The 25227-nt window shown below is 48.4% G+C and overlaps 1 protein-coding gene across 1 annotated transcript in view; it reads left to right on the top strand.

Moving 5' to 3' along the window:
- Positions 1-25227, top strand: part of KCNAB3 (potassium voltage-gated channel subfamily A regulatory beta subunit 3) — a 50486-nt gene extending 25259 nt beyond the window's left edge. Inside the window, exons 5-14 of the mRNA XM_084806672.1 lie at positions 3250-3294; positions 3441-3485; positions 4487-4530; positions 5283-5369; positions 9188-9273; positions 9398-9518; positions 14392-14486; positions 15198-15318; positions 20331-20419; positions 22097-25227. Coding sequence (XP_084662798.1) covers positions 3250-3294; positions 3441-3485; positions 4487-4530; positions 5283-5369; positions 9188-9273; positions 9398-9518; positions 14392-14486; positions 15198-15318; positions 20331-20419; positions 22097-22186 — 823 coding nt within the window. The 3' untranslated portion in view covers positions 22187-25227. The remainder of the gene's footprint in view (positions 1-3249; positions 3295-3440; positions 3486-4486; positions 4531-5282; positions 5370-9187; positions 9274-9397; positions 9519-14391; positions 14487-15197; positions 15319-20330; positions 20420-22096) is intronic.

The raw sequence follows: 25227 nt of genomic DNA on the forward strand, positions 1-25227 counted from the left end.
GCAGCAAACGAAGGCCAGAAGATGGGGTCACGCCTCCCCAGCCATCCTTTGGCTCTGGACAGGCCCGGAGCAGGGGACAGATACTACACATCTCTCCCTTGTTCGCCTTACCTGGCATGGCCTGCCCCTAGCACTCCGCCAGCGCCTGCTGCCCAGCCTCGGTATGTTCTGGCCCCCAATGCTCCCCCCACTGCCTCCATCAGGTGGACATGCCCCCTCACTCCCACCTATCAGGGAGGCTACCCACCCCTAAAAACACAACGGAATCCCCCAGAAATTAAACAACAACAACAACTAAAAAATCCCCTTAAAAATAATGCCAGGCAGAAGTCCGCTGGGAAGGTCTGGCGGCAGCGGCAGCAGCAGCAGGCCCAGCAGCAGCAAGCATGCCTCTTCCCCGGTGGTGGTGGTGGTGGTGGTGGTGGTGGTGGTGGCTTCTCCTGCAGGCCCGGGCTCTCCCAGGCTACCTCAGCCAGCCAGCTTATGTAGCCCCTCCAGGGAGGGGCAGGTGGAGCAGCACAGCTGGCTCGGTACCTGGGGGCCTGGTCCTGCAGGGACTGGCGGTCTGCGAGGCAGAAGTCCACAGGGAAGGCCTGGTGGTGGTGGCAGTGGCGGCAGCAGCAGCAGGCCCAGTGGCGGCAAGCACGCCTCTTCCCCGGTGGTGGTGGTGGTGGTTTCTCCCGCAGGCCCTGGCTCTCCCCTTACCCCTGTGTTACGCCTGGCCCACCAATCCACCCTTGTCAGTTGTTGATTTCTACCAAGAGGTGTTGGCAGAAACTTCACGTATAACTTGATGAGACCCAAGCTGGTGGTGACTGACCAGGAAAGAGAGCTGGGGGTTGTGGTGGACAGCTTGATGAAAATGTCAACCCAATATGCGGCCGCTGTGAAAAAGGCAAACTCCGTGGTAGGCATAACTAGAAAAGGGACTGAGAATAAAACTGCCAACATCATACTGCCCCTATACAAGTCTATGGTGCGACCACACTTGGAATGTTGTGTACACTTCTGGTCACTGTACCTAAAAAGGGTATTGTGGAGCTGGAAAAAGTGTAGAAAGGGGCAATTAAAATGATAAAGGCTGGAGCATCTCCCCTATGAGAAGGTTACAATAGCTGGGATTGTTTGGCTTGGAAAAAAAGAGGGTAAGGGGAGACATGATAGAGATCTACAAAGTGATACCTGATGTGGAGAAAGTGGATAGGGAGACATTTTTCTCCCTCTCTCCTAATACCAGGGCCATCCCATGAAGCTAAACGGTGGGAGATTCAGGACAGATAAAGGAAGGACATAGCGCAAAGTCAGACTATAGAATTTGCTACTGCAATATGTAGTGATGGCCACCAATTTGGATGGCTTTAAAAGGGGGTTAGACAAATTCCTGGAGGAAGAGAAGGCTATCAATGGCTACTAGCCCTGATGGCTATGTGCTGCCTCCAAGATCAGAGGCAGTATGCCTGTGTACACTAGTTGCTGGGGAACATGGGCAGGAGCGTCCTGAAGCACTCCTGTCCTGCTTGTGGGTTTCCTGTGGGCAGCTGGTTGGCCACCGTGTGAACAAAATGCAGGACTAGATGGACCCTGGGTCTGATCCAGCTTTAGGGCCCCTCATGTTCTTATACTGTGAAGCTCCACTCTGCCTGGGAACCAAACAATGTGACCTGCCCACCCTGCCTGTCTTGGATATCTGCAGGTGCTCCGCAGTGAAGGCAAGACACGTTTCTCATGCACAAAGGCTCTCTCATCTTTGCTACTCTGTGTGATCTGTTCTGGGTTTTGAGCCCTGGATGGGGATAATATACCCCAGGAGTCCTTTCCTGGCTCTGAAATCTTCTTCTCTCTCCATTATTTTCTTCTCTCCTGATTCTAACACTCTCGGTTCCCGCTGCCCCGTGTTACATCTGCCCGCCAGCCACTTTCGAGGCGAAGAGCCTGTCTCAGGCCTCTTCAGAATGCAGTAATTAAAACCCCATGACATGATTCTGTCAGGCCAGATTTGGGGGCTTGTTGGGTCTGAAGGAAGGTGGAGGGGAAAGAAAATTGAGATGCAATCTGTCACAGCGTGATGTGAGGTGACCGGGTGAGTGAGGGAACTTGGACAGATGATGCAGAGAGAGCTCATCTGCAAGAAGGGATGGCTTCTCCCTGCACCAGGGCTGGCTAATGTACATATCTGTGAGCATGCTAAATATAGAGCTTCAATAGATCAGGAATATGGTGTGATTACTGTTCTAAAACTGTGACCGAGAGCCCTCCCTAGGGTGCCCAGAGATGACTGCAAGGAGTTGTGAAAAATATTATAATTGCTGCGGGGACTGTATGTCACCTTCATCGAAACTGAAATGTAGAGTTATTTCATATAACAGTTCCAGGGCAGTAGCAGTGTTTGTCTGTTGCAGCAAAAACAAAGAGTCTTGTGGCACCTTAAAGATGAGCAGATTTATTGTGGGATCAGCTTGTGTGGAACAGAGGCTGCTTCATCAGATGCATAATGTGTTATCCTCACTTGGCAGATGTATACAGGTATCGGAGGCAGAGGGTGGGATCTAAACAGTGGGGCCAAATAGTCAGGAAATGTGAGAAATGTGCCATTTCTATGCAAAGCTCAGATATATACAAGATAAACACAGTGATCATTCAGTAACACCAGAAGCTGGTGACAATTAGCTTCCTAGCTTTGCTGTGCTAATTCAATACCTGTCGTAGGAGAGAAAACCTTGCTCTCAATTGAGTCCTAAACAAATAGAATCAAACTTGCAGGTACATTCTCAGTCAGCAATTTCACACAGGTGCCAGCCTCTCAAGTTCTTCTGTTGGAGAATGGTAACTTTTCAGGTCAGCAGCAGAGCGTCCGGGGGACTGAAATGTTCTCCCAGTAAAACACAGAAGAGTGAAAACGGCAGTAAAATCAAACAAGATCAAGGCCCATCAGTATTGAGAGCCAGGTCAAAAAGCTATGTTTGACGCTGATTGCAACTGAACGCTGTCCCCTTTCAGTTGCTTGTGGTCTTTATTGCTAGAAGAGAAAGCAACATCCTTGCACCCTGCAAGGCAAAAACCATCTGCTAGTTTCAGGTACATGTTGAAAGCTATTTTTCAGTCGTGGTTTTCATCCCATTTGACGTTTTCTTGTTCAGAGGCCCACAATTGATTGGAGTAGAAATTAAAAGCCTTGATCTGAGTAGTCGCTAATGAATCAATCAGAGTTGACTTCTTTTTAAAAAATTATTTCTTGTTTTTATTCTTCAGAGCAGAAAAAACCTTGGGGAATATTCTGAAGAGCAAAGGATGGAGGTAACGACCACCCGACACACACAGATCCCTGTGTCGACTCCCTAGCTTTGTGCCCTTCTTCCAGATTTGGTAGGGGATGCCTGGCCTAAATCTTCTTCCGCCACATGACTTTCCATGCTAATCTCTCCTCTGCCTCTGCTCCTCAGGCGTTCCAGCTACGTTGTGACCACAAAAATTTATTGGGGAGGCCAGTAAGTATTCCGAGGACCAGGGAATTGATGGGGAGGCAAAGGGAGGAGCCTCCTTGAGAGGGTGTGTGTGTGTGTGTGTGTGTGTGTGTGTGTGTTGGACTGTGCATGTTGGGAGGTGGGGGTGCGCGGAAGGCAATCGGTGACTTCCTGAGAAGGCAGGCGGCGCGGCGCTGGCCTGTTCCTTTAACCCAAGCTGCATGGAGACTTAGTTTGTTAGTAGTGGGTGGCGAGGAGAATGCCGTCTGCATGGGAACAGGGGTACTCTTGTCTCTGATTATGACATTGCACTTTCAAGTGCTGAGCCCCAGAGTTTGGAAACAGATTTCAGAACAGGCCTGGTCCGATCACGCCCCTCCCCCCCAGTACCTCCAGCTAGAATGTGCAACCCGTTTTGTGAGCTTGTTTGGATGCAGCAGTACACAGACAGAAGAAAAGGCTGACCATCACACAAATAATGAATTGATTTATGGAATTCACTGCCACACGTTGTCGCAATGACCATCCTGTGGCTCAGGTGGCTTTAAATGGGGATTAAGCCATTGGGAGGGGAATAGGTGTATCTGTGGCTATGAAACATGATTTAATTATCTTCTTTATTTGTTCTTTTTTAATTATATGCCACCTGTTATTACAGTGATTTCATGGCAGTTTAGGAGTTAGCTAAGGGAGCGCTCGATGTTTAGATATAGTCTGCCTCGCAATATCAAATGCTGGGGACAAGAACAGAGGGGCTATTGCAGGGCGAGGTGGACCTGTAGGGTCTCATCCAGCAGGGCTCTTCTGATGTTCTTATGACTCAGCCCTATTTTGGGGTTCAGTGATCACCCATTGCGGGGGAGTTAGAGAGCGCATGGAACTTCAGAAATCCAATTGAAATGTTTTTTCCAGACACATGGTGCCGGAATGTTTCCCTGCAGGATGGGGGAGTCACGGGAGGACGGGAGGTGGAAATGTCCCAGCCTCATAATGCCCCTGTTTCTCTTCTTCCTTTTTCTTCAAAGGGCTGAGACCGAGAGAGGCTTATCCCGGAAACACATAATTGAAGGTAAGCACCAGTGGAGGCTGGTGGCTCCGATGTCAGTGGGGCGGGGAATCCGCTCTGGGTTTCAGCCAGCCAGTTAATTTCACATCCAAATAAAGTAAATTCTTCAATTCCTTTGCACCCTGCCCCCAATCACCCCAAACCGATGGGGAAAGGGCTTTCTGAGCTTCATTGCCACTCAGGGAAAGACGTTGGGGATGGGGGACATAGCAGCGGGTGGGGAAGGAAGAGTTAACCCTTCTCTTCCCAGCTGCAATCCCCCTTGAAAACTGCATAGCAATTAAAGGCACATGGCTGCCTGGGGCATGCTGGGAGTTGGGGGTCTTTTTTCTGTCTAAGCATGCATAGGATTGTGCTTCATGTTGAGGGGAAAACACTTCAGTTGGCACCAACGGATGCCCAGGGCTCTGTGGAATAGATCTGGGATTGGGGCCCAGGCCTGGCAACACCCCTCTTTGGGGTGGCTGAGGTTTGGGGGAAATGGGAGGTGAGGATCTGGAGGGTCAGGTTTCTAGAGGGTCCTGTGAGCAGAGGAGGTTACAGATGACGGGGAATGGTTGGTGAGCTTGAGATCTGGAAAGGCTTCACTGGGTGGTGGGTGGCGGTGGCGCTCCCTCTAAGCTGGCTGGGGATTATGGGACTTGCAGCGCACCACATCTGGAGGGCACCAATACACCTCTGTGCTTTGCCGAACTTGCGCAGCTGCTCATAATAATCCTTTCTCCTCCGCTCCCGTTTTTCTTTTTTCCTTTTAGGGCTAAAGGGATCCCTGCAGCGGCTGCAGCTGGAGTATGTCGACATCGTGTTTGCTAACCGGATGGATGCCAACAGCCCCATGGAAGGTGAGTTACTCCTTCCAGCCCCCCACTCTGCACCCCCACACAAGCATCAGTGGGCTCAGGACAAGCCACTGCTGCCCCCGCCCCCGGCAACTTCTCCCTAGCAGCTTTGGGAGAAGCCAACCCTCTCCCCTCCCCCATAGTCTTTTTAGCAAATGTCCCATTACCTGTAGCCCTCTTGCTCTGCTTGACAAAAATAAACCCTTTAGCGCCCCCCTACCACAGTTCAGGGCCTCCCCCTCCTCTTCCATTACCCTCACTGTCTCCTATGTATCTGCCATGCTTTATCTGCACAAAGCTTTTTATTGTAGCATTTGCCCTCACAGCAACCACAATCCGTTGAGGAAGGCTGCTGTTAACCCCATTTTTCAGGTTCCAGGAGTGGGGTGGGGGACCGAGGCCGAGGGAGGGCATGACTTGCCTAAGGGGGGGTCTGCGGTCAGATTTCAATCACCCCAAATCTGAAGTCCAACGCTCTTCCCCCAAATTCCCACCTTGACTCACTGGTTCTCTCCTTCCCCTCCTGCAGAGTGTGACCCGAACTTCCGATTGCTCTTGCTGGAAGGTACTGCAGACTGCCCCCCTCCATCTACCGAACCCACAATCCTATTTGCTGCCCCTCCCTCCAGATCCTGTCCCTGAGAGACCCAGAGACCCATACCTCTCAAGCCATTATAACTGAGGGGCAAGAGACAGCCAGGAGTTGTTATTCACGTTATTATTTATTATTACTATTATTATTTGACGCTGCTTTGTGGAGAGGGGTTCTCTTTGGAAGAACCAGAAGTGGGGGGGGGGGTTCCATGGAGGGCTTTATGGAGGAGATTTTCCTGGCATGAAGATTTAACATAAGGGAAATTTACCTATTGGATTTCTGCCTGCTGTGCTGCTCTTATGGGCAAAAGGGGTCCTGCTGGTAAGAAAGGTGGCAACCCAGCTCATCTTTAGATTGTGCCTGCTTTAGATCGTGCCTGCTTTTTGGCCGTTCAAAACGGCCTAGAGGGGATGGGATTCGGTGTGGGGTCTGAAGGGGTTATGGATGCCTTCCCCAACCCGGTGCCTTCCAGATATGTTGGTCTGCAACTCCCAGCATTCTTGACCCTTGGCCGTGCTGGCTGGGGCTGAGGGGAGTTCAAGTCCTTAACATCTGGAGGGCACCAGGTTGGGGGACACTGGATTAAAGCTTTTCAGCAGAAAAATATACTTTTTTTTCTTTCCCCCAAAGTAATGTAGCTCTGTAGCTCCTGGGGGGACTGTAGCAGAGTGGTAGAGCCCTTGTTTTGCACTCAGAAGGTCCCAGGTTCAGTCCCCGGTATCTCTATTTCAAAAAGATCGGGTCCCAGATGATGGGGAAAGATCTTCGTTGACCTAAGAGACACTCTGCATCAACGTAGGCCAGCCTTCCCTGACCTGGTGCCCTCTGAGTGTGTTGGACTACAACTCCCATTGCCCTCAGCCACTGGGGATGTCTCAAATAGATAATAATGGGGCTAGATGGATCAATACCCGGACCTCATCTGAGGCAGCTTCCCGTGTTCCAAACTTTGCAAATAAAGCTGTCTGGGGGACGGAATATGTTGAGGTCTGTTTGAGATACACACACAGATTGGTAAGACTTTAGCTTAGTCTAGCCTTTCCCAACCTGGTGCCCTCTGGGGGTGATGGAAGTTGTAGTCCAACCCATCTAGGGAGTGCCAGGTTGGGGAAGGCTAGGTTAGGGACTTGCAGTGGCCTCCAGAAGTCATAGGAGGAAGAATCCACAGTGAAAAGCAAAGCCTGTTGCAAGACAAACACTTCAAAAATATATATCCAAGTCTGGCTCTTGAGAGGTATGCTGAGCGCCAGCCCCTTGAATCTCAGCACTCCTTTCTGCACCCCATAATGTCCCTCCCGCTGCAAAGGCCCTATGCAGCAGATCCTTGCAAATCCTTACCCATCCCATAATGCCCTCCTCCCACAATATTAACTGTGCAATCCCATACATGTGTACTCAGAAGTAAATCCCATTGTGTTTAGTGGGGCTTACTCCCAGGTAAGTGAATATAGGATTGTGTCCTTGCCCCCTAAATTACCCCCCCCCCGCAAAATATCCCTCCATGAATATCCCAGATTCTTTCCTGTAGAGACCCCAGCATAGCTCCTGCAACGATGGGCGGGGTGGGGTGGGGTGGGGGCCACATAGAACATCAGCCTGTGCATTTGCACACTTTTGTGTCCTGTTGTATAAATTTGTGTGTGTTTAGTGTTGCCACCTGACCAGAATAAACCAGTGTGGCTGCTCTTATGCCTTTAACAGCAACTTGAAGTGTGCAGAAATCTAAGTAAAACAGCAGGAGAGGAACATTCTTGCCTACTAATATCTGCAAGTCACACAGCAGTTAAAGGCACGGGAGTAGAGTCCAGAAAAGAAGCTGCAATCCCACTATGCTCAGGTGGGGTGGTCCTGAGTTTCCAATAAATGCATGAACTCTGATGCCTGTGTGTTTCCTAAAGTCATGTAAGCCACAGTTGAACATGTTTTGCAATTTGAGGGAGGAGAGGGAAGGCAAGATGCTTTAAATTTTCACACTTTATCAAGTTCTTTTGTAAAAGAGCTTTCTTTAAAGTCATTTTGTCCTGACTAGGTCCATTTCTTTGCTTTTAATGAAGGAGACCTAAATAACACAAAGTGAACACTATTTCTAGTGGGAAAAAGGGTGAAAGTTTCTAGCCAGGATTAGACTAGCAAGTTTCATACTGAAAATATGATGATGAGTGGGAAGACACCGTGTTTCAGCAATGGAACCAGTGACCTGGAAGGAGGGCAGCTCTCCCCTGACGGAGGTCTCCAAGCAGAGGCTGGGCGGCCATCTTGGGGGCGCTTCACCCCTTGGTTTCCTGCATTCAAGGGGTTTGACCAGTGGAGGCCGGGGGCTCCGATGTCAGTGGGGCAGTGGATCTGCTCCAGGTTTCAGTCAGAACTCTAAAGGAGCTTCACACCTTGGACAGCTTCTTTAGAGTTCTGACTGGTTCTGACGGAAACCCGGAGCAGATTCACTGCCCCACTGACATCAGAGCCCCCGGCCTCCACTGGGTTTGACTAGAAGGCCTTCCAGCTTCCTCCAGCTCTGATTCTGTCATTCTTAAGACTGATCATTCTTAAAATTAATTGTTTTTATCTGTTTTAAATTGTTTTAACTCTTTCTATGTTTTAACCCCTGCTGTAAAACACCTTGAGTCTTTTTTAGAGAAAGCCATTTAATAAATTTAAATAATATTTATTGTTATTATTAGTAGCAGTAGTAGTGTTCTATGCTGCTCCTCAGCCAAAAAAGGCTCCCAGAGTAGCTTAGATATAATCGACTAAAGAAGACAGTCCCTGCTCCTGCACGCTTACAATCTAAAAAGGCACAACACACAAAGAAAAGAATGGGGAGGGAAGGGGGATTATTCTTTCAGCAGGCCTTGGGGGAATGACCCTGCTCTCCCTCTCATCTCCTCCCATACAGCCTGCTGGAATGGCTGCTGCTGTTCATAACAACAACAACAGCAACAGCAATAATATTGTGGTCTTATGTACATGGTGCAGTTTTTGGAGCCATCGCTTGAATACATCCGAGAGGTCTCTCTTCGTGGGGACTCAGTTCCCATTCGAAAGTCTCAGGGGTTAAAATGAACACTTGTCTCAGTGATGTCGCCCTCTCTGCCTGCCAGTTGCTCTCCCTTGCAATTTCTCCCAAGATAACGGGAGGGCTACAGATATGTAAATGAGAGGCCAGGGTCTAGAAGATGGGGAAATATCTCAACAATTCCCTCTGTCACCGTTCCTTTCTCACCCGCAGAGATCGTACGAGCCATGACGTATGTGATCAACCAGGGCATGGCCATGTACTGGGGCACTTCTCGCTGGAGCGCAATGGAGATTATGGTAAATGTTGCGTTGGGGGTGGCTCAGCCAGCAGCCCAACCCTCTTCATGTTGACGCCAAGGAGAGTCCCCTGCTGTGAAATGTCCCTTGGCCTGATTTCCTTTTTTTTGCCTCCCTCAACTAGGAGGCGTATTCGGTGGCACGGCAGTTCAACCTCATCCCACCTGTGTGCGAACAAGCGGAATATCACATGTTCCAGCGGGAGAAGGTGGAGACGCAGCTTCCTGAACTGTACCACAAGATTGGTACGAGTGGAGGTGGACGGCTCCCAGGGATCGGGGCCACCCATGTGGGTAGCTGAGGATGAGAAGATAGAAAGCAGCCTTCCCCAACCTGGTGCCCGCCAGATGTCTTGGGAGTTGTAATCCTAAGACCTCTGGTGGGCACCAGGTTGGGGAAGGATGATACGGAGCACTCTACAGTTCAGCTATAGCATCTGAGAGCTATGTGGCCCAAGGTGGAAGAGACAGTAAGCATAGATTCAAAGTTGAGTTTTGCTTTGGGCATATAGGGAGCCTATGGAGAGAAACCTGTGGGGCAGATGAAATCATTATTATTCATGGTTATGCTTCTGTGCTGCCCTTCTTCGACAGAGCAGGGGTTGGCTTTACAAGGCTCTTTCTCTTCCTCTCCCTCCCCCACTGCCCATTTTATTATCACTCCAAAACAAAACAAATGACCACCAGTAGCACATCCAGTTTATAAATTTATAGATTTAAAAATGTCTAAATTTATTTATATTGATATAAAAATAGGTTTTAAAATGTGAAATGCTTTGGTATAAAACACCAGCTTCAGTCACAGATAAGAGTATGCTACAATACCACTTCCCCTTCATGGATCACTGCCTTGTTGTGGCGAAGGGGCTTGCGTAACTCAGTGAAGCCATAAGCTATGCCATGCAGGGCCACCCAAGACGGACAGGTCAGGGCGGAGAGTTCTGACAAAATGTGGTCCACTGGAGAAGGAAATGGCAACCCACTCCAGTATTCTTGCCAAGAAAACCCCATGGAATGTATCACAAGGCTAAGAGATATGATGCCAGAAGATGAGCCCCTCAGGTCAGAAGGTGTCCAATATACTACTGGGGAAGAGCAGAGGGTATTTCCAAGTAGTGCCAGAAAGAGTGAAGCGGCTAGGCCAAAGCCGAAAGGACACTCAGCTGTGGATGTGTCTGGTGGTGAAAAGAAAGTCCGATGCTGTAAAGAACAATACCGTTTAGGAACCTGGAATGTCAGATCAATGAATCAAGGTAAGCTGGAGGTGGTCAAACATGAGATGGCAAGATTGAACATCGACATCTTGGGAATCAGCAAACTAAAATGGACAAGCATGGGTGAATTTAATTCAGGTGACCATCATATCTACTACTGTGGGCAAGAATCCCATAGAAGAAATGGAGTAGCACTCATAGTCAACAAAAGGGTGGGAAGAGCATTACTGGGGTACAATCTCAAAAACAATAGAATGATCTCAGTACGAATCCAAGGCAAACCATTCAACATCACAGTAATTCAAGTCTATGCCCCAACCACTGATGCCGAAGAAGCTGAGGTTGATCGGTTCTATGAAAACCTACAACATCTTCTACAACTAACACCAAAAAAAGATGTCCTTTTCATCATAGGGGATTGGAATGCTAAAGTAGGAAGTCAAGAAATCACTGGGATAACAGGCCAGCATGGCCTTGGTGTACAAAATGAAGCAGGACAAAGGCTAATAGAGTTTTGCCAAGAGAACATGCTGATCATAGCAAACACTCTTTTCCAACAGCACAAGAGGCGACTCTACACATGGACATCATCAGATGGTCAATATCGGAATCAGATTGATTATGTCCTTTGCAGCCAAAGATGGAGAAGCTCCATACAGTCAGTCAAAACAAGACCTGGAGCTGACTGTGGCTCAGATCAGGAGCTGCTTCTTGCAAAATTTCGGCTGAAATTGAAGAACGTAGGGAAAACCACTAAACCATTCAGGTATGACCTCAATCATATCCCTTATGAATATACAGTGGAGGTGAGGAATAGATTATTTATTATTAAATGTATTTATTATTAAATTTATTAATCGCCCATCTGGCTGGGATTAGACCTGATAGAGTGCCTGAGGAGCTATGGACGGAGGTCTGTAACGTTGTTCAGGAGGCAGCAACTAAATCCATCCCAAAGAAAAAGAAATGCAAGAAAGCAAAGTGGCTGTCTGATGAGGCTTTACAAGTAGCTGAGGAAAGAAGGGAAGCGAAAAGCAAGGGAGAAAGGGGAAGAGATATCCAACTGAATGCAGAGTTCCAGAGAATAGCAAGGAGAGACAAGAAGGCCTTCTTAAATGAACAATGCAAAGAAATCGAGGAAAACAATAGAATGGGAAAGACCAGAGATCTCTTCAAGAAAATCGGAGATATCAAGGGAACGTTTTGTGCAAAGACGGGCATGATAAAGGACAAAGAAGGCAGGGACCTAACAGAAGCAGATGAGATTAAGAAGAGGTGGAAAGAATACACAGAAGAACTATACAGGAAAGATCTTAATGTCCCTGATAGCCATGATAGTGCGGTCACTGAACTTGAGCCGGGCATCCTAGAGAGTGAAGTCAAATGGGCCTTAGGAAGCATTAGTAACAACAAAGCTAGCGGAGATGACAGTATTCCAGCTGAGCTATTTAAAATCCTAAAAGATGATGCTGTTAAAGTGCTGCACTCAATATGCCAACAAATTTGGAACACTCAACAGTGGCCACAAGACTGGAAAAGGTCAGTTTATATTCCAGTTCTAAAGAAGGGTAATGCCAAAGAGTGTTCAAACTACCGTACAAGTGTGCTCATTTCACATGCCAGCAAGGTTATGCTCAAAATCCTACAAGCTAAGCTTCAGCAGCATGTGAACCGAGAACTACCAGAAGTAAAAGCTGGGTTCCGAAGAGGCAGAGGAACTAGAGATCAAATCGCCAACATTTGCTGGATTGTGGAGAAGGCAAGAGAATTCCAGAAAAACATCTATGTCTGCTTCATTGACTACACTAAAGCCTTTGATTGTGTGGATCACAACAAACTGTGCCAAATTCTTAAAGAGATGGGCGTACCAGACCACCTTACCTGTCTCCTGAGAAACCTGTACGAGGGTCAAGAAGCAACAGTAAGAACCGGACATGGAACAACCGATTGGTTCAAAATTGGGAAAGGAGTACGACAAGGCTGCATATTGTCGCCCTGCTTATTTAACTTATATACAGAGGACATCATGAGAAATGCCAGGTTGGATGAATCGCAGGTCGGAATTAAGATTGCCGGGAGAATTATCAACCACCTCAGATACGCAGACGATACCACCCTAATGGCAGAAAGCAAAGGGGATCTCAAGAGCCTCTTGTTGAGGGTGAAAGTGGAGAATGCAAAAGCTGGTTTGAAACTCAACATTAAAAAAACTAAGATCGTGGCATCTGGCCCCATCACTTCCTGGCATATAGAAGGGGAAGAAATGGAAGCATTGACAGATTTTACTTTCTTGGGCTCCAAGATCACCGCAGACGGTGACTGTAGCCATGAAATTGAAAGACGCTTGCTCCTTGGGAGGAAAGCTATGGCAAACCTAGACAGCATAGTAAGAAGCAGAGACATCACCTTGCCGACAAAGATTCGTATAATCAAAGCTATGTGTCAAGGGCTCCTTGGAGGCCTCTCTCAGTCTAATCCAGTAGCCAAGTCCAGACACAGACAAAGGGATTCCTTTCAAAGCTTTATTCTTCTTTTACAACTTAACAACTCTACAGGTAGCAACTAGATCTGAACAGCAGAGTACCTATGCCCTAAGTTGAAACAGTTGGTCCCCATTTGAAAGGGAATTACTGGCAGACCCCTGAACTTAAGGACTAGGGACAGTCCCTCCCCTTTTCCCTTGGATCCTCTGGGCACAGCTTTTGTTTGCGCGCCAACCGGGCACTACGCCTCCTTTCCGCGCCCTCCATCTGGCGCCGCTCTCTGCGTCTGTGTCGCGCATCCACCAAGTCTGCTATCTGTGCTCGATCACTCCCTGGACTGCTTTCTAATCTAGGAATGCTGGTGGGAGGAATCTCCGTCAGCTGTGGGCCCTGGGAAAGAGGAGCGCTCTCCTCTCCCAGGAGCGACTGCTCTTCCTCAGAATCAGAACTACTCTGGGATTCTATGGGCTCAGTGTCCACCCTGACATCATGGTTTTCCCAGTAGCAACATATGGTTGTGAGAGCTGGACTATAAGGAAGGCTGAGTGCCGAAGAATTGATGCTTTCGAACTGTGGTGCTGGAGAAGACTCTTACGAGTCCCCTGGACTGCAAGGAGGTCAAATCAGTCCATCCTAAAGGAAATCAACCCTGAGTGCTCATTGGAAGGACAGATCCTGAAGCTGAAGCTCAAATATTTTGGCCACCAAACGCGAAAACTCCCTGGAAAAGACCCTGATGCTGGGAAAGACTGAAGGCAAAAGGAGAAGGGGACGGCAGGGATGAGATGGCTAGATAGCATCACCGATGCAATGAATATGAACTTGAGCACACTCCGGGAGGGAGCGGAGGACAGGAAGGCCTGGTGTGCTATGGTCCATGGGGTCACGAAGAATTGGACACGACTTAACATCTGAACAAGAACAACAAAAATGCCACTTATAAGCTGAGCCAGAACCAATCAGGAACAGGCCAAACCTCAGCAGGGGAACATTTTATTGTCACAACAACCCTGTGAGGGAGGGTAAGTCAGTTGAGAGTGACAGGCCCAAGATCCCCTGATGAGTTTCACAGTTGAACAAGGGATTTCAGCCTGCAGCTCCTACTCATCTCACCATTAAACTGCCATGCCATACTGGCTTTCCAAAAAACCAGGATGAAAACTAAACCTGGAAGGGCTGTGAGCTAGAATGGCCTGGGGGTAATATATATTGGTCAGTCTGTATATGGCAGTTTCCCTAGCCTGGTGCCCTCCAGATTTTTAGACTACAGCTCCCATCATCCCCAGCCAGCATGGCCATTGTAGCCCAACACATCTGGAGGGCACCAGTTTGGAGAAGACTGGTGTAGGGTGATGAAAGGGGGACGAGGAGACAGCTTCTTTTTTCTCCTCACCCACCCGCCTCGTCTGTTTGTCCTGTTAGGGGTCGGAGCCATAACCTGGTCCCCCTTGGCCTGTGGACTTATCACAGGGAAATACGAGGAGCGAGTGCCTGAAAATTGCCGTGCTGCCATGAAGGTATGGTTCCCCCCTGTCTTTTGCCATAGCCCTTTGCCCCATCTGACTTCAGCTGCTGCTGAGATGGAAACGTCACGCTCATGCCTTACATTGGCCTTCACCAAGCTAGCACCCTCCAGATGTGTTGGACTGGCAGTGGCAGTCCAACACATCTGGGGAAATACGAGGAACAGCTTGACAAAGGCTGCCTTAAATGAACAAATATGCTGCCGCCACCAACGGGTTGTATTTCTTGCCTTCTGCTTGCAGATGTCCCCCTGAACCTTTTACTTAATCCCAAGTGGTTCCTACCTTGAAGAAGAGGTGCCCAGACCTGTGTGGAAGTGAAGACCCTCGCCATCCCATAAACATGGCTGGTTGCTGGATGCGCTTAGTTGGTGGCGAGTGAAAGGCTCACTGCTCACGCTTAGGGCTCTCTTTTCATGGTTACCGCTTCACATGTTCCAGGACTGGGACCCCAGAGTTGGAAATAAATTCTGGGGCTCAGATTATGCCGCGCCAATCCTTCAAGGAAGCAGTCGTCTCCCTTTTTCATCCCAAACATAAGTCCCCTTTCTCCATCCTCTGAAATCCCTGCTCCCCAAAAACCATTTCACTTTCTCAGCCGATGCACAGTTGCATCCCTGGGCACCATTACTTGTCCCACACCCCATCCCTGCATGCCAAGGGCGTCCCCACACCACAGCCCTCCTCTTTGCTCCCCACCTCTAGGGCTACCAGTGGCTGAAGGAGAAGTTGCAGAGCGAAGATGGAAAAAAGCAGCAGGCAAAAGTCAAAGAGCTCCATCCTATCGCTGAGCGCCTGGGATGCACTGTGGCTCAGCTGGCCATTGGTAAGGGGAAACGAGATGTGGTGCCTGTGTGCTTGTATCGACAAGGACAGGTCTGAAGTGCCCCCGAAGCAGCTGCATGTCTGGGCCAGGTTGCACCCCATATTTCACTTCAGAGGTGGGCAGGTTATATGCTATATAGTAGTAGGGGTCAAGGGCAGTGGAGGCCAGGGGCTCTGATGTCAGTGGGGCAGTGAATCTGCTCCGGGTTTTAGTCAGAATGAGTCAGAACTCTAAAGGCGCTCTCCAGCCTCCACTGGTCAAGAGTGACAAGTTGTTTGGGCCAAAGATAATGATATGGGTTCAAGAATCAGCAGCTACAAACTTTTTGTTGTTTATTCATTCAGTCGCTTCCGACTCTTAGTGACTTCATGGACCAGCCCACGCCAGAGCTTCCTGTCGGCCGTCGCCACCCCCAGCTCCCCCAAGGTCGAGTCTGTCACCTCCAGAATATCATCCATCCAACTTGCCCTTGGTCGGCCCCTCTTCCTTTTACCTTCCACTTTCCCTAGCATCAGCATCTTCTCCAGGGTATCCTGTCTTCTCATGATGTGGCCAAAGTACTTCAGTTTTGCCTTTAATATCCTTCCCTCAAGTGAGCAGTCTGGCTTTATTTCCTGGAGTATGGACTGGTTTGATCTTCTGGCAGTCCAAGGCACTCTCAGAATTTTCCTCCAACACCACAGTTCAAAAGCATCTATCTTCCTTTGCTCAGCCTTCCTTACAGTCCAGCTCTCGCAGCCATAGGTTACTATGGGGAATACCATTGCTTTAACTATGCGGACCGTTGTTGTCAGTGTGATGTCTCTGCCCTTAACTATTTTATCAAGATTTGTCATTGCTCTCCTCCCAAGAAGTAAACGTCTTCTGATTTCCTGGCTGCAGTCAGCGTCTGCAGTAATCTTTGCGCCTAGAAAGACAAAGTCTGTCACTGCCTCCACATTTTCTCCCTCTTTTTGCCAGTTATCAATCAAACTGGTTGCCATAATCTTGATTTTTGAGGTTTAACTGCAACCCAGCTTTTGCACTTTCTTCTTTCACCTTCGTCATAAGGTTCCTCAGCTTCTCCTCGCTTTCAGCCATCAAAGTGGTATCATCTGCATATCGAAGATCGTTAATGTTTCTTCCAGCAATTTTAACTCCAGCCTTGGATTCATCAAGCCCAGCATGTCACATGATGTGTTCTGCGTACAGGTTGAATAGGTTGGGTGAGAGTATACAACCCTGCTGTACTCCTTTCCCAATCTTAAACCAGTCCGTTGTTCCATGGTCTGTTCTTACCGTCGCTACTTGGTCGTTATACAGATTCCTCAGGAGGCAGACAAGATGACTTGGTATTCCCATACCACCAAGAACTTGCCACAATTTGTTATGATCCACACAGTCAAAGGCTTTAGAATAGTCAATAAAACAGAAATAGATGTTTTTTCTGAAACTCCCTGGCTTTCTCCATTATCCAGCAGATATTGGCAATTTGGTCTCTAGTTCCTCTGCCTTTTCTAAACCCAGCTTGTACATCTGGCAATTCTCGTTCCATGAATTGCTGGAGTCTTCCTTGCAAGATCTTGAGCATTACCTTACTAGCATGTGAAATAAGTGCCATGGTTCGATAGTTTGAACATTCTTCAGTGTTTCCCTTTTTTGGTATAGGGATATAAGGTGATTTTTTTCCAGTCTGGTGGCCATTCTTGTGTTTTCCAAATTTGCTGGCATATGGCATGCATCACCCTGACGGCATCATCTTGCAAGATTTTAAACAGTTCAGCTGGAATACCGTCATCTCCTGCTGCCTTGTTATTAGCAATGCTTCTTAAGGCCCATTCAACCTCACTCTTCAGGATGTCTGGCTCTAACTCACTGACCACACCGTCAAATCTAATCCCGATATTATTATCCTTCCTATAGAGGACATTAATAAATGTAGGTTAGAAGTCGGAAGGAGGGTTCTCATGGCGTGTGACTTCTAGAATATTCTCCTTTGAAGAATTATGAGAGCAAAGAACCCATCTATCCCCAAGACAGGTTTAGATATGTTGATGAGGCCTACGTGCTACACAGTTTGTTTCCTGATACTCTGGCCTCGGCCCACTTGAGTTGGAAAGGTTTCATTGTCTTACCCTATTTCCCTCCCCTCCTGATGTCCTCTGTGGCCCCCAATGGAACTGCCACAACCAGGGCGGTGCATGTGAAAAATGTGCCCAATTTGGGTTTTCCCGGGGCTGTTTTAGTAGCTGGGTTGTGCTCAAGCTCTCAGGCTCCAACTGGCTGCCACCACTGGCTTGGGAAGGAATTTCCCTCCAGTCCTTGGCTGCCTTCTGTGGGCCATCCCCAGCTGTTTTTTCAGCAGTGTTTTTCTCTGCTTGTGGCGCCCTGGTTGCAGGTTGGTGGGGCAGGGGGAGCAGAGGGGGCTAGTGAACAGATGGCCTGGCCTTTGGGCCGTGAGTGGGATGGCTCTTGTCGGCCTTCAACTTGCCTTGAACTCTACGACTCCTTTGTGGCCGCTAGCAGGTAGGCAAGGGGTTCATCGCATAGCACCCGCCTCTTCCCTGCCCTTCTTGATAACATTCATTTTGTTCAGGGTTACAAGGTTGTATCCTCAAACCATCTAGAAGACGATTCTCTAATGCTTGTGCAACAAGAAACTTCTAGTCTTGATTCAGAGATTCTGTGATATTGGAAGACAGGAGCTGTACTCCCCGGCCAAGAGAACGTGTTCCATTATAGCCTGTGGCATTCTCTTAAGAAAATACAAGCCTGGGGAGCTTCCATTCTTGTAAGACAGAGGAGCAATCCTATGGCCGCTAGATGGCGTCCGAGGGGCCATCGGAGAGTTTGGATTCCCCTTCATGTTTTACCAGCAGCAATACTTCAGGGCAGATTTTTGGAAATCCCCATTCCAAAGCAGATTGAGTCCATGGAAGGCAGAAGTCCCTGAAACTCTGAAATATACCCTTATGTTATAATTTTCATTCTAATTTGAGATGTCATTTCATTAACCCTCTTCTGTCTCACTTCCCAAGGCATTCAGATGAAAGACTGGTAATTCACTGTCTATCTGATAAGGTCCCATATATCACTAAACAGGGGTTTCAAAGAAGCAGAGGAACTAGAGATCAAATCGCCAACATTCGCTGGATCATGGAGAAAGCAAGAGAATTCCAGAAAAACGTCTATTTCTGCTTCATTGACTACGTTAAAGCCTTTGATTGTGTGGATTACAACAAACTCTGGCAAATTCTTAAAGAGATGGGAGTACCAGACCACCTTACCTGTCTCCTGAGAAACTTGTATGAGGGTCAAGAAGCAACAGTAAGAACCGGACATGGAACAACTGATTGGTTCAAAATTGGGAAAGGAGTACGACAAGGCTGCATATTGTCACCCTGCTCATTTAATTTATATGCAGAGTACATCATGAGGAACGCCGGGTTGGATGAATCACAGGTCGGAATTAAGATTGCCGGGAGAATTATCAACAGCCTCCTATATGCAGACGATACCACCCTAATGGCAGAAAGTGAAGAGGATCTAAAGAGCCTCTTGTTGAGGGTGAAAGTGGAGAGTGCAAAAGCTGGTTTGAAACTCAACATTAAAAAAACAAAGATCATGGCATCTGGCCCCATCACTTCCTGGCATATAGAAGGGGAAGAAATGGAAGCAGTAACAGATTTTACTTTCTTGGGCTCCAAGATCACCGCAGACGGTGACTGTAGCCATGAAATTAAAAGACGCTTGCTCCTTGGGAGGAAAGTTATGGCAAACCTAGACAGCATAGTAAGAAGCAGAGACATCACCTTGCCAACAAAGGTTCATATAATCAAAGCTATGGTTTTCCCAGTAGTAAAGTATGGCTGTGAGAGCTGGACTATAAGGAAGGCTGAGCGCCGAAGAATTGATGCTTTTGAGCTGTGGTGCTGGAGAAGACTCTTACGAGTCCCCTGGACTGCAAGGAGGTCAAATCCGTCCATCCTAAAGGAAATCAACCCTGACTGCTCATTGGAAGGACAGATACTGAAGCTGAAGCTCAAATATTTTGGCCACCTAATGCGAAGAGAAAAATCCCTGGAAAAGACCCTGATGCTGGGAAAGACTGAAGGCAAAAGGAGAAGGGGACGGCAGGGGATGAGATGGCTAGATAGCATCACCGATGCAATGAATATGAACTTGAGCACGCTCCGGGAGAGAGCGGAGGACAGGAAGGCCTGGCGTGCTTTGGTCCATGGGGTCACAAGGAGTCGGACACGACTTAACGACTGAACAACAACAAATTATTTTCTAATCACCATGCGTATAAGAGCTCAGCTGATTGATTGTATTAGCTAAACTGAAGAAATTATATCTCTGTGAATATTGTGTCTTGTATTTTAATCTGAATGGGTCTAAAAGCGGTAATGCATCCCCCCCACACACATATATATATGCATAGAAGAAGATTCTAGAGTGCCTTTCCCCAACATGGTGCCCTCCAGATGGGTTGGACTACAGCTCCCATAATCCCCCAGCTGAGGGGTTAAAGGAACTGTAGTCTAACACATCTGGGGGACACCATTTTGGGGAAGGCTGTTCTAGAATAATAACCATCCTGTTTCAAAATCCATATTAATGTAATACCATTATTGTTCCAACTCAGAGATCACAAGAAATGATTGCAAGGTTTCGAGATCTCCAAATCTCTTTATCAAGCAAGATCTCTCTTCATCAAACAAAACTCTCCTTTTCCATATCATCTTAAGACTATACAGACATACTGGCTACAACACCCAGTCCACCTTTCCCCCTTCCTATCTCCCCACCCCCACCAACTTGCTTTTTGTAACATCTTAGCTGATGAAGAGATCTGGAGATCTCAAAAACTTGCACATTTTAGAGGGATCTTTGAGTTTGCTCAATAAAGCTATTACACTATATGAGTTTTGGAATTTTTCTTATGGTCAACACAATTCTCCTGTTTCAATTCTCCTGTTTCATATATCTTTCTTCTCTCTCCACCCACCCCTGCCCTCCCACCCCCAAAGCCTGGTGTCTCCGCTCTGAAGGTGTCAGCTCAGTCCTCCTTGGGGTCTCCAGCACGGAACAGCTCATTGAGAACTTGGGATCCATTCAGGTGAGGAGGAAGGTTATGACTGACTTGGAGGAAGAGGTGGAGGGAGTGCTTATCACATTTGCAGAAGACACAAAATTGGGTGGGATAGTGAATACTTTAGAAGTCAGAAACAACATTCAAAATGCTCTTGATAGGTCAAGAAACTGGGCAGAAAACAACAGAATGAAATGCAACAGAGAAGTGCAAAGTTCTTCATTCAGGAAAAAGAAATCAAATGCACAAATGTTTAAGATGGGGATACCTGGCTTGGCAACAGTATGTGTGAAAATGGAGGTTCAGTAGATCACAAGCTGAATATGAATCAGCAATGTGATGTGGCTGCAAAAAAGGCAAATGCAGTTTTAGGTTGCATCAATAGAAGCAGAGTTTCTAAATCACGGGAAGTAATAGTTTCACTCTACTCTGCGCTGGTCAAACCTCACCTTGAATACTGTGTCCAGTTCTGGACGCTGCACTTTAAGAAGGATTCAGATAAATTGGAACAAGTTCAGAGAAGGGCAACAGAGATGATCAGGGGACTAGAAACGAAGTCCTACTAGGAAAGATGGAAGGAATGGGGTAAGTTCAGCCTTGGGAAGAGAAGGCTGAGGGGAGATATGATAGCACTTTTCAACTACCTCAAGAAGAGGTAGTTGAAAAGCACACAGAAGAGGGCTGCAACCTGTTCTCTCTCCTCCAAGTCTGTAGGACACAAAATAACGGGCTTAAGTTACGGGAAGGCAGATTTTGATTGAACATTAGGAAAAAACTTCCAAGCAGTCAGAGCATGGAACCAGCTGCCGGGGGGGGGGGGGGGGCTCTCCGTCACTGGAGGTATTCAGGCAGAGCCTGGACAGCCATTGCTCAGTGATGCTTTAAACTGGATTTCTGCACTGAGCAGGGGGTTGGACTCGATGGCCTCAGTGGCCCCTTCCAGCTCTAGGATGCTGTGTTCCTAAGAGGGTCTGCATAGTCTCTAGGAGAGGGGGATGCCAAACCTTTTGCTTTATCTGTGTATATATTTATATCCCCTCCAATCCCAAAGGAACATAAGAACTGTAAAAGATCCAGTCAGTCTGGGATGCGGCTCCCCACCGTGGACAACCTGAAGGCTCTGAGAAGCCGACAAGTAGCCTCCCCAGCAAACTAGTATTCTTCAGCCACAGACTACCTTTGGACATGGGGGCTCTACAGAGCCATCATGACTAAGACCCATTCCTGGATTGGCTAATCTCCTTTTTAATTCAGATCTCTTGCCTGTCTTGAATTGCTGCCCCATCAGATTTGTGAGGTCACCCTGAGGTTCCTTGTCATTTGGAGAGGGACCGTGGCTCAGTGCATGAGCCCCTGCTTTGCCTGCAGAGGGGCCTGGGTTCAATCCCCCGTTTCTCCAGGTAGGGCTGGGGAAGGGCCTGCCTGAAATGCTGGAGGGAGGGCCGCTGCGTCCAGGCAGTGCCAACAATACTGGGCTAGATGGAGCAAGCGTCTGATATGGTATAAGGCTGCTCTGGATGTATTTGCAAAAGACAGACATAAGCGTCTCTCTCCCCACTGTCTCCACGTACCGTGCACATCTGGGCAGTGGTCTTCCACTCACAATTTCACATTTTAAAAGGAAGTACAAGTGGCAGGCAGGGCAAGAGCTAAGCAACGCCTGCCTGTTCTTCTCATTCGCGCTGTTCCTCTCTCCCTTCGCAGGTTCTAACCCAACTGACGCCCCAAGTCGTCCAGGAAATGGATGCACTGCTCGGGAACAAACCCAACACAAAAAAAGAGTCCCGGGCGTAGGGACACGTTGGCGTCCGGGACTGTGCACGCTCTTGTCCCCAGTGGACCGCATCTTGTCCTGCTCCTCCGTGGGGCTCCGTTCCCCACCTTCCTGCCCCCTCCGCATATGCTCTCCCACCAGCTGCTGCCTCTTAATTCGGGGGGGGGGCAAGGAGGAGCCGCTTTGCGCATGAACCAAATATCCGTATACTTCCATGGTGGATGAAGTGCGGGTGGGGGGATTGGCCCATGGCAGCTGCTTAGATTACAATACCAATATATGGCATGAGCAACTCCGCTGCGGGATTGGCGGGTGAGAGGCACCGCCACCAGCTAGGGCCGGGACCAAGGCCTGCTTTGCCTCTCTTTCCATATCAACACGGCTGGGGGTTTTAAACAGGCAGGCACACTCTCACGAGGAAAGCGAGGTAGTTGGGAAATGAGCACACAATTGGTGTATGATAACAACCAGCCATAATTCATCTTGTGCTCCACTGATGTCGCCCCATCTTTATTTATTTCATTTCTGTACCGCCCAATAGTCGAAGCTCTCTGGGCGGTTCACACCTTGTGTCTGCTGAGCTACTCCATCGACTCTTTCCTTGATTCCTCATCGTTTTGTGTTTTCCCTCTGTTGCTGGTTCTGTGGTGGTCTTGAGGAACCACAGAGGAGCCTGGGCACCATCCCATGGGAAGGCCTCCAGCGTAAGGGGGCGGTGCCCTCTGTCAACGAGCGGGAGAGGCACCATTTTGGATTTCCTGCTGCAGGCACCAAATGTCAGGACGTGACTGGGGAATTTCCTACAAACTGGTAAGGAAATAGGAGGACCCCCCCCCGTGTTCCTGATTCTAATGGCGACAACAGGCAGTCCTGCCTAAATTTGACCTTCCTAAAATCCATATTAGCGTAATAGTTTTACTAGGCCACCTCAAAGTATTTCACTAATATGGATTTTTTTTTCTTATGGCCAATATGGCTACCTTTGCTTTTGATTAACCTTTCTGGAATCCTCTTTGGCTCAGATTGGCTTCCTTCCCTATCTCTTCCACCAGCCTCCTATCCCGCCCCCCGCCCCACACACACACACACACACACACACACACACACACACAAATGATAATCGCCTCTTCAAAACAACTTCTTCCCCTCCCCTTTCCATTCCTATCTCTCAAGCAAAAAAATGTAATAAAAATTACAACCCACATTTCTGCAAGAGAGGGGTTGAATTGGCAAATTTGCCTAATCCGTTCAAGGAACCGGGGGGGGGGGGGGCTTCCCCACCCAAATCTGCACTTGGCTTTGCCAGCACCCCTTCCTGTGGTGGAGAGGCCAGTCTCCATGACGGGACTATGCCCCTCATTTTGGGATCAGAGGCCAGGGCAATTTTATGGCGCTCCTCGGTAGCCAAGGGAGGAGGTGGGTTGCCCACATTTCACAGGCTCTACATGTTTCTCACAGCTGAGAGCAGCCGTTCCCCACCTGGTGCCCTCTAGATGGGTTGGACTACAACCCCTATCATCCCCAGCAAGCATGGCCATTGGCTGTGCTGCGTGGAGCTAATGGGACCTGTAGTCCAGCACATTGAGAGGGCGCCCATTTGTAGAAGGCAGGCTGAGAGGGAGGGAGGCACCTTAGGTTTGCCTTTTCCTAAAACCTTTGTTTGCTTTTGCCTAATAGTGCATCTAATGTACAGCGGTGCTTCTCCTCGCAGATCGGCCTTTCTCCCCTCCTGCTAGCATTGGCAGGAAAGCCAAACTGGCAGCAGCAGCAACTCCTCCGCAGATGGCTGAGAAAAAGAGACTTTTCTCTCTCCTCTCAATTCCCTCTGCGGTCTGCTTCCACCATCAATTTCCTCCACAGACACCGATGCCGCCCACCATGGTGGCCTTGTTTCCTCCACCATCTCGGTTCTGGTTTCGTTCTTCGTTTTTACATGGCACCTTGACAACACCTCCATCCTCTTCCTTTAGGGAAAGAGCCGTCTCTTCTTAAAGCAATAATACGATGCCCTCAGGGTCAAGGGAAACCTTGGGGCAGTGGGGAGAGTGGAAAAGGTAGCCAGCGAGTCCCCGGCCCCTGCTCCTCGGGGCCTGACGTCCCTTGGGCACAATTCCTCGCTTTGGATCTGCTGCGCTTCCAGGACAGGCCGCGATCGCGCCTGCCCCCCTCGCACTGGCTGCAAAAATTGCTCAAGGCTGGCTGGCTGGCTGGCTTTCTTTCTTTCTTTCTTTCGTCGACAATGAGTCTGCTTATTCTTATTCGGTTTACTCTAGCATAGCACTTCTGTCGCTTTCAGGGGTATCTGCAGGAGGTAACCCATCTTTGGGAAAGGGGTGGATGGGGGTCTGCAGGTCAGAACTGAGGCAGTTGGAAGTTCTCAAGAAGACACACACACACACACACACACCTTCTAGTTATTTATTTGCAGCATTTTTACCCCGCTCTTTGACCAAAAAACGGTTCCCGGAGCAGCTTACAAGGATTAATAATAAGGCAGTCCCTGCGCTTAGGCTTATCATCTAAAAGACATGACACAAAAGGAAAAGGCATGTGGAGGGAGGAGGAAAAAAGCAAACCGTAGGCGTTAGTTCTTCATTTCAAAACATTCATCCAAGCTCACCTCCAAGCAGAGCTGTAACTTCAGATCTCCTTATAATCTACAACAGCCTCCCACAACCTGGGGCCCTCCAGATGTACTGGACTGCAACTCCCAGCATGCCTGTCAGCCATATTGGCTGTGGCATGCTGGGAATTGTAGTTCAACAGTCTGGAGGGCACCAGGTTGGGGACAGCTGTTCTGTACCCATACTAAACAGTCCATCCTAAATGGCAGTGGGATGTCATCCCATTAAAGCCCCTGGCTTACATGTTTCCTGCATTCAAGGAGGGTTCATATTTATTAATACATTTGTATAATGCCCACTAGCTGAAGCTCTGTGGAAGATTCACAAAAGTTAAAACCATAAAATACAGCTACATGGTAAAACATAATATAGACCTGTTAAAAGTTTAAAACTACACTATGAAACCGAAATAAAAGCCAGTGGCACCATAAAGATCT

Source organism: Heloderma suspectum, chromosome 6 (assembly GCF_057233095.1).
Source record: "Heloderma suspectum isolate Gila_16-S chromosome 6, 16-S_ref, whole genome shotgun sequence".
NCBI lineage: Eukaryota > Metazoa > Chordata > Lepidosauria > Squamata > Helodermatidae > Heloderma > Heloderma suspectum.